The following is a 13527-nucleotide window of genomic DNA, read 5'->3' as shown; positions in this document are numbered from 1 at the left end:
ATTCATAGGTGGAATGTTTTTAATGTTTGAACTACTCTGAGGTCAGCATTTTCCTTTCCCATTCCTGTAACACAGTCATAGGGTTTATTCTAAGTGGTAAAAAAATGAGATGGAAAAATCGAAGTCAAGATCCATTCTCTGATTTTCCTGAGAAACATCATAGGTTTTATTCCTCTAGATTATAAGTGGGGAGACACTGAATACATATTCTGCCCACAGTCTTCATCTCTTCTTGAAGTCTTTGCATTATAAATGCAATTGTAATTGGAAAAAAAACACCTTTCTCCCTTGCCCTACACTAAACAAGGGACAAAAAAAAGGGCAAATAAATACATGATTAAGCAGAATAATGGCCATGAAGCAAATCTAAAAAAGGTTAAATATGGAAATGCTATTCAAAAGTATGCCTGACAGAAGCAAAACCAGACTTACTCTAGCCTCTTCAGAAGGAAATATTTTCTATCCTGACTTTAGGAGAAGAGTGTTTGTCACATGAAAAATCTATGTGTTAGAGCTACAAAGCAGTAGGTGTGATTAGCTTTCCACCATGAAAACCAGTATGACTGTTTTTATTCTGTCTATAAAAACAAGCCTCTGACCTCCCTTACATCCAATAATTTACAGGCTTGAACTTCAAGTTTTTCATAATTCATCCTCTTAAATTTGCAAAGCCCTATGTTGTATTCATAGGGTAACCGCCCTCAATAGATAACTCCAACCAGCTGACAAACTTCATCCTCATTTCTTCAGGTAGAATTCTCATAAGGCTTTAAGGATTAACTGTCATAGCTACAGAGTTACAGATATAAAAATAGCAAAAGTTATCTCAGAAACCCTTTTTGTAAGCATTCCAGATTTTGGGTGCACTTGCATGTGTTCCAACATTTTATCACCGAAGGATATTTTCCAGTGCACGTGACAAAGGTTGGAGAATTCAGTTTGCTATGTGGTTTAATACACAAACTACCTGTAATTTTGTAACCAGACTTCATGATATATATTTTAACATGGCTGCTTTCCTATTCTGTCTACCCTTGAACACACAGTGATTTATGTAAGGGATAGCAAGCTTTAGATCATACTCAGGAAAGGTTTTCTTGTGCCAAAATGTAGCTCTATTATGCCACTTGGTTTCTGGGAAAAGAATAAAGTCAGATTAATGTAAATACTTGGAAAGTTTAAAATTTCCAAATTAATTATAATAGATGTAGCTAAATTATGTTTTCAGGAATCAATTGAACTAATGTGCACATTTGATTACTTTTCCAATATGGAGATCAGATTTCTGAATGTAGTTTATGCAATTGTTATTTGGCAGAATTTAGCAGTTCTTAACAAAACAATTTCAGGTTTACAAAGCAGTAGCTTTTAAGCTTAGGAGAAATGTATTGCAGCAGTTCATAGCTGTAACTATGTTCAGATGTTCTAACAAGAGGACATTTGAAATTTTCTGATGAATGAAGTTTCATAAAATCTAAAGTAGGTGCTCAAGCAGATTCCTTCTGGAATAGTCTCCACAGGGTATGGGATATGAGAAGCTTTAGGTTCTGAGCTTCATGGACCAGACTGGGACCTTTGCATGACTATTCACAGACTCCGCTCTATAACACTGAGCATCTGCAGCTTTCCAGGAGTTTCCAGTTGATCAGAAATTCGAAAAGACGTTATTTTAGTCTTATTTAAAAATCAAATATGAAAACCAGAATTATGTTTCCTGGGTGCGTGGGTGGAGAAACAAACAAACCGAACAAAACAAAACAAAACACAAAAAAACCCCACAAAAAAACCCCAAACAACAAACAAACAAACAAAAAACCAACCTTGTTAAAGTTCTGGCCAGCTCAAAAGCTTAAGCAAGTAAGTTAAAGCATATTTTACAAGTACTTGTCATTTTAAATAATATATGCTCCTATTTACAAGTGGCAGGAGAGTTGTTCTTTGTGCACAATGAAAACTGATGCAAGAATCCTAGTACACAATAAAGAAGATGAAGATTTGCAATAACAACACAGTTGCCTCTAGCATTTTTATGAATTAGCTATTACTTTGTGCCTGTTTATTGAGCATCACCAACAGTCTGAAAAATTGTACAGATCTTGTGGTCAAATATGACTTCGGCCCAAGGAACTTCTGAAAGTCCTCTGCTCTTACAGCCCACTGAATTAGAAGTGCAGTTTGTGCAACAAGTTAGGGATTTGTCTCTGCAGAAATGAGTCCTGCATTTCCAGAATGTATTTTAATGAATCAGTAGCCATTTACATCTTCAATAATAGTGCTCATTTAAGAAACATTGATATTCTCAGAAACCCATCAGCAGAAAAAAACAGCTTGTAGGTCATAGTAACCCATGTGTCAAATATGAAGCCCCCATTAGCTTCAGCAGCATTGACAAAAGAGCCTGAATGACTGTAAGCTGGTAGCTACCAAACAATATTGCTTTCTTAAGACCTTTGTTCTCTATGAAATGAGTTAGTATTTTTCCTGGTGTCTGAGACAGTCAGAGAAAATGTCTGAGAGACACTGCCTTTATAGCTGCCCTTTGTCCTCAGGGATTTTTCCAAAAAAAGGCATGAGATTGAAACAGGTACAAAAAGGCTATTCTTTCTCACCTAGACATCACCTCACAGAAGTATTTCTGAGAAGCATTAAAAAGATAACGTAAAGAAGCTGTTTCTCACTTTGCTAAATCTGTTTTGTGGGTTTCTAACATTTTCAACTTTTAGAGAAATGTGGTTTTTAACCTTCTTCATGTACTGAAGGTTATTTCTTCTAAGCCGTGAAATTAATGCTAAGCCACAAAATGCTGTTAGCAGAGTAAGACTTCACTTTAGATTATGTGTAATTATCAAGTAACTGACTAAACTAAAAATTGTGCAGACATTTGTAGTGAAGCAGACTCGTTTAAATCACCCTGATAATTTCAAGAGTTCTGTGTTTTAGTAAGAACTGCTATTGTGTTCATAGCTTTTCTTCCAAAAAGGATTGTGCAGATGTTTTCTTTCTCCCGTCGCTCACATTTCCGCTGTTTAGATCGAGCAAGAAGCAGCATGGTCTCCACAGAAAGTGCCTCCTCAACATACGAAGAGCTAGCGAGAGCGTACGAGCATGCAAAAATGGAAGAGCAGCTGAGACATGCCAAGTTCACCATCACAGAATGCTTCATATCAGACACATCGTCGGAGCAGCTCACGGCAGGGACTAACGACTACACAGACAGCCTGACCTCAAGCACGCCATCGGAGTCGGGGATTTGCAGGTTCACCGCCTCGCCCCCCAAGCCTCAGGATGGAGGACGAGTGATGAACATGGCAGTTCCAAAGGCACATCGGCCAGGTGAGACGTTAGAGGTGACGTTCTGGCCCATGGGGTGAGCATTTCACTGCATGCCTAGGCTGGATGACTGGAGGGGGCATATCACAAGGAAGGAGGAAGGTGCACAATGTAACTGTAACTACTTGCAGAGATTATTGCTTTTTATCCCAGCTAACATAGCATTTGAGTATATTCTTCAATATACAAAAAAAATTAGGAACTTGGAAGTCTGGGATCAAAAGGGGACTCTTTAGGCCATCAAATCCATTCCTCTGCAGCTGCAGCCATCAGGCAATAGACACTTCTGGGATGAGTAAGACCATATGGGGTACATATGCCCATTTCCAGCTCAAACCATCAACTAATAAAGTGTCTCTTACAGGAATACTTTGTGCTGGAGGGCAAAGGTTTGCTACCAGAACAGTTCATAAAGATAGATTGTAGGAGATGTACTATCCCTTCTGCCTTGCAGCTTGTCAAAGATGTAATAACCCTTTGGTGGTGTTCTTGAGCTGTTAAATTCTCCCTTTGATATATCCTAATATCAAACCAGGATTATCTAAAGGAGGGAGAATTAAAAATGGATAAAATGTGGACAGTGCAATAACTCAAGGGATATGGAGCTTTCTACCTTCAGACAAATTTAAACCCACTGCAGGTTCTAACTGACTGAAAATGCCTGAGGGACATCCATCTATTCCAATTCACAAAGAATGCTGCTTCTAGTGATAGCCTAGTGCATAATAGCATAGGTAGATTATTTGTGACACTCTGAGATGAAATAAATGGTAAAATCTTCTCTGAAGACTTGTCAGTCTTTGGTACAGAAACATGATGTGCTATTGTGGAGAAGGACTCAAAAGGAAAAGAGGCATTATTATATTTCATGAAAAAATTGATTCTTTTATTTTGTTTTGGTTTACTTTGTTTTATTTTGTTTTATTTTATATATACATTTTCCAGTGTGGGTGGGGCTACTTATATACACAGAAAATATTCAGTACTGCTCATATATCTAAAAAAAAGTAATGAATAAACTATGGGTTTTTGCTTAATATACACTATTAATAGAAAAGCAGTTTTGTGAGGACAGAGTAACAGAAGATAACTAGTGGTTTCAAGAAAGTCATTCAAAGCAGGACCTGACATTGGAAAAAAAAGCATAAAGGACTTTGCAAGGGGAAGCTCAAAGTAGAACACAGCAAGAAAAGACCTAGCAGAAGGTAGGAAGTTACAGTAGGCAAGGCAGGAAATTAGTATATTGTACAGATAGATAAGAAATTAAATAGGAAATAAAATAGTGAAAGAAATTACTGATTTATGTGTAGTCACAGAGTAGAACTGCCCAGGAGCTGTAGAAATAGATAAAGATAGAAATATTTTTCATTTCTAAACTGAAAAAAGTAAGATAAATATTTGTACTTGCTCTGCTGAAGGGAAGCATCTGCATTCACAACTAAATCAAAATTGCAGCCCTCTCCTTCCAGTCGGTCAACAAACTTTTTTTTTTTTTTTTTTTTTTAATCATTTCTTTAACAAATAGCTTACTCTCTTCTTTTCATGATCAAAATACATTATCTAGGCATACTTTGATATTTTGAAATATTTTAATATATTTCATACAAAACTGATTTTCTTACGGGTATAAAGCACCAAAACTTGGTCCCTGTACTTGAGTCAAAAGCTTCTGGGCCTGGAACATCATCAGAACCTCTCTACCAAATTACAGACTTGCAGCCATCTTTAGCTCTGTTAGTTTAAATTACTTGACTTTGTACCTGCCTTTCTTGATTGGCTTTAGCTTTTCTTTGCAGTAAGGGAAGGCAATGTATTATGAAATCAATAATTAGCTTCAATATCTTGAAAAATTAGGATATTCCAATAGAGAAACTTGAATGTTGTCCCATAAATATTGAATGATATGTTATTAAACATCACTTTATGAAGGGCTTTAAGCAAAACATGTGGGCAGAAAGAATTTTCAGTAGTAGCAGAAAGACCATATTTTTGATGTTCAAATCAGAAATCAGAAAGATTTACTGGGCATCTTTCTTCTTTCACCCATCACTTAATAAATTCTGCTGAAGTAATTAATAATTCAGATAAATAATCAATGTAACTCTTCATTTGGGAACATGGAGAAGAAATAAAAAAGTTCAGGTATTTAGATTAAGTTTAGATGTAAGATTAGAACATTTGTGATGAAGCACTGCCTGTGTTTCTTTAGCACATCTTTATTCCTCCCTGATTTCAAGATTACTTTTGCCTGTTTTCATGGTGCTTTGCTTTTCCTCTCACCCAACTCAATCTCTTGTAAAATGTCACTGTCAATAACTTATGCCTCCTCCTTCCTAACTCCTTATCTTTCTGCAGGCACTTTTCAAACTTCCTGCAATGCTACCTGCTTCAACTTTGTGGTTGCCATGAAGGTTTAGGAGTCTGCAATAGGTAGAATTCATTTTCCAAAATAATGCCCAACAATTATAAGGCAGTCTCAGAAAGGCTGTAAAAAAAAGTTATTTTGATAAATGGGACATTTTTTAATGAATCTTCCCCATGGCAAGGCTGCAGCTTAACTCAAGAAAGGTGACAATGGAGTTTACTGGTGAAGGCTGTCAGCCATAACTGAGCTGTTATGGCCCCTACTTCTTAGTTTGTTGTGGCCATAAGTGTTTGGCATGAGTAGAAGAATCTTAGACCACCTGAGCCTTGACTTCAGAAGACCTCCCAGTGAATTTCTGAGGGCACCCCACATTGTGTCATTGATTGTTCCCTTGCTTTTCCTGAGCATCTCATAGGAGTCTTTTGTACCATCATAGTCACATCTATTATGCGTCTGTTTTCTCCAACAGGCAGTGTTTGAGACCTCAGATTTCTCCAAGTGGAGAAAGTTAATGATTAGGAGTAGGGGACCTGAAAGCTTTTTCATTGGAGGAGAAAAAGGGGTCATCCAGATTTCAGTGACTTGTATTCATGGGGCTGACATTGCTGTGACATTGCTGTGACATTGCTGGCATTCCCTGCTGTGACATTCCCAACTTCCATACAATTTTCATCCAGAAATTGAATCAAAACATTTGATCAACCCATCAGCTTGAATAATATTTGGATGGCTCATCAGATGTCTAAGCAAGTTTAGTAATTGATCATTTCTGTCAATGTAACTATGAATAAGAACTGTCTTTTCAGAACTTCTACCCGTTATGTACAACTCTAACTCTGTAATCAGTAAAGCATGGTAGTCAATTGCTTCATATTCTAAGTGCACTGTAAATCTTCTAATAGACCTTTTCCCTTCCAGTCAGCTGGTGCTGCAGATACACACTCAGGCCAGCAGTCAAAACTGCTTCTGAATTCTGGATTTCAACACCTTGAATTGCATCCTTTTGAAATGTGGGTCTTCAATTCCTAACCTCTGTGCAGTGTTAATATTCCTCACGGTATAAAAATTGTATCAATACATTGCTAGCATTCCATCTTTTTTAGCATCAGAACTCTCAGAAGTTTGGTATTATGATAACTGTTCTCCCCTCAGTTGTCACTAACTAGAATTTTGGTTAGCAAGATCAGGTCCTCAAGGAACAGGCATACTGGGCAATCATCTCAACAGTACAGTAGATCCTTCCAGATCGAAACAGAGGCACTTTTCATATTAATATTTAGAAATGTCAATAATTATTACCCAAGGTGTACCTGGGAAGTTGACAAATGAGTCAGTTCTTTGTCTTCCAAAGCTGTAATTCAAATCTCACATTCAGAAACTGGATGGGACAGAAATTGGAAAGGAATATACTCTCTTCCTACCTCCCACTGGGGCACCACTGAGTCTGAAATGTAAAAAAGTGGAAGACAGTTGCAGAGATTGGATAAGTTTTGCAAAAATGTTTCTCTTTTCTGTTTTAAAAATATTAACCACAAATCAAGTTATCATAACAGTTATTCTTAACTGCAATAAACATTGCAGTAGCAGTTTATTAAAAATAGATTTCCGTTATTATAGTTTTAAATCTCAGTAATAGCCTCAGCCCAGCAGCCTCCTGGTTTTTTGTCTCTTTACTCCTAAATTACTGTGCTTGAGAAATGAACAGCTACTAACTGGGAACTATTTTTATATTTCTGTGCTTCCGAAGCACTATTTGTGTCTTTTTTTTTGTTTTCCTTTCTTTTCTTTTTTTTTTTTTTTTGGGGGCAGAACCCTTTCCTTCATTCCCTTGGAATGAAAATTACTGTGCTTGAGAAATGAACAGCTACTAACTGGGAACTGTTTTTATATTTCTGTGCTTCCGAAGCACTATTTGTGTCTTTTTTGTTGTTTTCCTTTCTTTTCTTTTTTTTTTTTTTTTGGTGGACAGACCACTTCCTTGCATCCTCTGGCAATGAAATTAATGCATCAAATAGATAACATCTGACCAGTGCTTGAATAGGAAATATCTAGAAAGTTTTCATCAGGTCTCTTGCAGTTTGCAGAAACATCCCTTTCACAGGGGTACTCCAAAACTCAGACCCCCAGATTATATTTTTCTTTGATGCTAATCAGCACTAAAAAGAGCTTCTTCAAATATATGACATTATCCTTTAAAAGTTAGCTTGACTTGGACAAGGCAGAACCTTGTCTACCTGAAATCACAAAATAAGTGCAAGCTTCTTTTCACAATCCCACTTCTTTGCCTCTTTGGAGATCACATTAATATATAAAACCTGAATGACTAACAGCATCTCAGATGCACTTGCAAAGAAGAGATGTCATTCATTGGGTGTATCAGATGAGGAGATTTCAAAATCCATTTAAAGCATCACAAGAGTTTACATCTCAGAACCTCCTCTACAAAATTCCAGCTGATGAAAGGAGCCAGTTTGGAAAGAAAACTGCATGTGGGTGGCAAGAAAAGGCAGTTACAGTCAGGCAGGCTCTGAAAAGCAAGATTTTCCAGAGACTGATTTCACAGCCAAAAGATGGCAAGGACACCCCATTCCTCCATAGGGGATCTGAGTGCTTTCATGGCTTCTTACATGTACACGAAGCAAGAACACCAGTTTGCTAAGCCCCTGCTCCACTACAAGCATTTTTCTTCTGCTGTCCTTACGCTGTTGGTTGATGCATGAGGACAGAGCCCCATCCTCTGTCTGCCAGCCCACCTGCTTAGCCTCTATGTCCCAGAGGAGGATGCTTGGCCTGCAGCCATGGGCTTCTCACAGGTGCCCAGGGACAGTACCAGCCTGCTCTCAGTCAAGCCCTCAGTAAGCAAGCATGGACATTTCTTTGATGCGGATTTTTACAGTTGGACACATAGGTCAAGCAGCCTGAGTCTAGCCCTAAGCCTGCTGCATATTTGCTAGAAAAGACATGAAGACAGGTCTAACTTCTATAGCTTTGCTGAATGATCAAGTGTTTAAGATGACTTCATTAGCATTCTTAATCCAATTTACAGATTTCTTGCTGCTTCGACTAGTCCTGCAGACTGGCAAAGTCTTACCTTATACACAAGCCTTAAACTAGAGAATGCAAGTACTTTATTCAGTAATTGTTTACAAGGGTCACAGAACGCAGAATTGTCAGAGCTGGAAGGGACCTCTCAAGATCATCTAGTCCAATTTCTCTGGTAAAGTGGGATGGTCTAGGACACATTACTCAGGACTGCATCCAGGTGGGTTTTGAATGTCTCCAGTGAACAGGACTCCACAACCTCCATGGGCAGCCTCTAATTATGTTAAGTTGTGGTTCACAGTCTGGAGCACTCTATTTGGTTTACAAATTCATTATTTCCCAAAAATATAGCATAAAAAACCACCAGAAATGATCACCTGAAAAAAACTTCCAAGCCGAAAACATGCCTATCTACAGAATTAAGTGCTTTTATGTATGCAGAGATTTCCCAGAGACCTCAGGGACTAGAGAAAGAGATTAGATATGTATTTCTTGTCTTTCTGAAGAACATGCAACCACATCAAGACAATCAGAGTGGGCATACCCTATGCTTCCCCCACAGCTAAAGCTATTCTACTACTCGGCAAATAAATGCAAAGTCTAATGGGCCAAAGAACTAAGAGTAGCATCATATCTATTGAATGCAGTGTTCAGGGTCCCTTAAAATAGAGGCTGGACATCACCCGCAGTGCATAAATGTGCTTTTAAACACCCAAGAAAGAAATCTGATTTTCCAGTATTCTGGCACTACAGCTAAAAATAAGCTGCTTAGCACCATAAGGAAAATACAAAGCATGCAGCAACAGAAGGTGTACAGTGTATTTCCAATGGCAGCCCTGTAACCCGGGATAAAAAGCTGTGGACTCTCTTCCAGTGGTAAAGGGTGAACGAGCTCTTCTACCCAATGCAGACAAGTGTGACATAGTGATGTCATCTATTTAGAGACTTGCTTTCTATTGCAAGTTGCAGACAGTGCTCTACCTGCTGCAGCAATAACTGAATCTGATACACATTCAGCCACTGGGGATTCAGTAATGGCTGGGACTCTTCACCTGGGGCCTCCAGCTCACCTTTTGCCTCCTTTCCCCATTCTACCTTGACTGAAAATATAACTGTACTCTTCCATGGTTTCAAGATCCAAAACTGAATTTCTTCAAGGTGTGGGAGAATGTTTGACCTTTTTTGTTCAGAAGTTCCTGCAGCCACGAAAGGAAAGGATAACATACGGATTGTTTTCATTTTAGTTCTACACTAGCACCATTTGGTTTCAAATACAGTACAATATATACATATGATTATGTAGATACACACAGAAGGAAGAAATCATCATCCTGTCTCCACAACTGGCCACCAAGGCCCAGTTCAGAGAAAATTACATAAGGAGGCAAGTCAAATAAGGCAGGTGTGAAAACAGCAACATAGGCAAAACAGTTTTAAGTGAGAAAAAATAACTTCTCACCTGTGTTTAACTGTAGTAAATACTCTTAACACCTATGTTATCATACTTGTATATGTAGTTACTTACATATATGTGATACACTCTGAAATTACTGCCCTAGATGAGTATTTCTAATGTTTCCATATTAAATCCTCCTGTGGCTGGAATACATTTTTTTATTTTCTTTTGCTTTGATGGAAAACTAGAGAGACAGACTCTGCTGTTTTCTTCTTATCACAGAGACAGCACATCAGTGATGAGAGTAAATTGCCTTTATCCTGTCTCAGGTTTTATTTCTTCAGAGTATCAGGAGCTTTTTCTCCTTCTGCTGTGAAAAGCTGAACGTTCTGCAGGGGTGAAAACCGTTTAATTCCACATTTAATTTGACAGGATTATGTACTTGAAATCATTGGGTTGCATTATTTTTCTGGTGGATTTAAAGAGAGTGAGGTTCACAATGCAAGTTTTTTAACCTTGCCAGTACAATAAAAACGTACAATAAAAACATACAATAAAAACAGATTCAGATCAGAAACTAAAACATTATGAGATCAGAAAGGAAAACTGTATCAGTGTGAATAATGAGTTTAAATAGGGCAGCTCTTTGGTTACGAATGCAAATTTTCTGTGCAGTTGTAATGTGAAAATTACATTTTAGGTGGCATACGAGATACCTGAAAGCTAAATTCAATTCATTGATGAGAAAAGTAATATAAATTGTTTTTACAACTGTAATTTAAGAATTGGTGATACTGGTGTTAGGAAGATTTCTCTGTTTGTTTGGTTTTTATTAAAGGAGAGGAACAATTGGTACCGGTTCCTCAAGGAGTCTACTAGGAACTTGTGGCAGAACAAATATCTTTTCCTGCTGCTATCTAATTTGTTATTTTGATTTGAAAATCAACATTGACTTCAGAAAAATGTGTTATCCTGAACTGTGCTGGCTTGTAATATTATTGGAGTTTTTTTCTTCTGGAATAAAAGATGCACATTAAGGGAAAATTAACAAGATTGCCTTTTCAAGAATGCCTATTTCTTATCTTTCCAATACCAACAAAATATTTCTTATTAAAAGTAATATTTCTTTAAATTTGAATTTACTTTAGTTTTTCTAAATCTGATTATTTTCTTCACGGTCTTTTTTTCCATCAGCTGCAACTACTAAAATAGACTACCCATGTTTTCTGTAGGATTGGAGTCACCATTTTCAAGTCTGGTTAGTGAAGAATTTTATGCCTAAAGCAAGGATTACATTTATCAGTAAATTTTCAGCTACTTTCATGTTTTTTATAGTCATAACTGCAATGTTAAATTTCTAAAACTACCAGGAAATATTCCAAATCAAACCGCCATGTCCACTTCAATTAAAATAATAGAATTTTAGAGCAGTTGTTTTAAGAGTCCGTATTCTAAGCCTCACTTCTACAAAAACTAGATTTGGCCTGCTCATGCCATTTTAATTTTGAAAATGTTGAGTGTTTCACTTGATAGTGTTGGGACATAGTGTGTGATTTTTGTGTGGCCTTTCAGTTTGCTCAAGATGACTAGAAGCAGTTTTTTTCCACACAGGGAAGAACTGACATAGCCTGGCTTTGAGGTCCCTGTGGTCCTTTACAGCTGTTTCTGCTTTAACTGACTTCACTCACAGCAAGGTCTGTGCTGATTTCCTCTGTGGCAAGGACCTCAATGTAATTTGAGATCTATAGGGCATCTATAGGCATCTGAAAATGTAAACCAAATCGTACCTGCAGGAAAGGCTACACCTGTGCTGGTTTTTGAAAGCTAAGTGGCAGCTGATATCACTACAGAAAAAAACCTTTAGTTTTAACAGTGCATTACAAATGTAAGAGTAGTGACAGGCTTTGCCATCCATGTAATAGATTCCTTACCTTTAAAGGCCTTTAAAGCACAGCCGTAGGGATGTGTGGATGTGTTTCAGTATTTTTCACCTTTCCATGCCAACTTCCTTAATTTACATGTGAGAGATGAATTTCTGGTCCCAGTGGATTAATTACCAAAAATGCCATGATACACCTTGTCAGCATCACTGAGGTAATTCAAACTGATGGATACGTGGAGACCTAGTTACAGTGATTCATTCATCAAAACATCTTCAGCAGATCAGCAGGGCAGAGCTGACACTGGTTTCCTTATTGTAGCCTGACCTCCCTCTAACTATTAGTAGAGTGTTAGACTTACCCGTCACCTTAGCATGGTCAGGTTTATCTGTGATTTCATGGATATGATGCAGAGCCTGTTGAGGTTAACAGAGTGGCTCCCACTGATTTCAGTGAACCATAAGTGCAGCTCAGATGCCTCACCTCTCCAGCCTCAGTGCTGAATCTCAGCTCCCAAACTGTCCCAGGAGTAAACCTGTGAAGGATGACAGCTTCTATGGAGTCACGATCGATTTAATCCTCAACTGAAGTGTTGTATAACTGAAAAATTTCCATTCACTGCACCCAGGATCAGCAAGTGACTCTTGAAACTCCCGTGTTGCTAACTAGAGGCACCTAAGTGAGGACTTCAGCACAGCTTTCCTGGCTCAGCCAGCTGCAGGAGAGGGCTGTCTCAGGGCATCCTTAAAAATGAATGAAGCAGCTGGCGTGACAAGGTGAAGACAGAATGGGAGGGTTCCTGCACTTTACTTTTCTATCACCATTTCATTATTTATTGACAATGTTTCTGACTTTAGCTTTAGAGTGGATATTGATTGACAGGGGGAGGTCCCTTTTACAAGTTTTTCTATCTTAGACATTGCATTAAATCAAAACAGGAAGACTTCAGTTCTGCAGATGCACCAGCCTGTGAGGCAGAACATCCACACAGCATCTCCATAGGGTCTAAACCTATCTGGCCCCTGGATTTAATCAGTTTTTCCTTCCTTACACTGCCACCTCAGCAGCAGAGAGGCCCTTAAAAATATGTCAGTTCTCTTTAAAGTTGCTCCTGGAAGATGTAAAGCATCTGACAGGTCTTTTAAAAGTGCAGCACTGTATGAAAGACTGAAGCTCTGCTTCAAGAAATAAAACCAAAAGTGTGCTTCAGTTGCTTCAATTCCTATTTCATTAGACTTTTCAGGAGTAGGCAAGAATGTGATTATCATGACTCCTGGCATTCAGTTAGACAGATGCACAGTGTGTTTACACTGATGTATTGCAGGTGCATGATCTTAGTTAAACTGCTTCCACATGCATTGATTAAGGACTTTTTCTTGAAATTAGAAAGCTTAAATCTAAATAGCCAAATGCATAATCTTTAAAAAAAATTATCCACCTTAGTTGGAATCCTCATTTTCTGTCACTTAAACCTAATCTCCATGTAAGTATAAATCAATTTATAGTCCTGCTGA

The 13527-nt window shown here is 37.9% G+C and overlaps 1 protein-coding gene across 1 annotated transcript in view; it reads left to right on the top strand.

The window, feature by feature from the left end:
* The window catches only part of DSCAM (Down syndrome cell adhesion molecule), a 393639-nt gene that overhangs the window by 371422 nt on the left and 8690 nt on the right, over positions 1–13527 (top strand). Inside the window, exon 31 of the mRNA XM_010000447.1 lies at positions 3031–3333. Within this exon, the coding sequence (XP_009998749.1) occupies positions 3031–3333 (303 nt within the window). The remainder of the gene's footprint in view (positions 1–3030; positions 3334–13527) is intronic.

Source organism: Chaetura pelagica, unplaced genomic scaffold, assembly GCF_000747805.2.
Source record: "Chaetura pelagica isolate M959 unplaced genomic scaffold, ChaPel_1.0 scaffold244, whole genome shotgun sequence".
NCBI lineage: Eukaryota > Metazoa > Chordata > Aves > Apodiformes > Apodidae > Chaetura > Chaetura pelagica.
The sequence above is the reverse complement of the archived record's forward strand: the minus strand, read 5'-3'. Positions and strand labels throughout refer to the sequence as shown.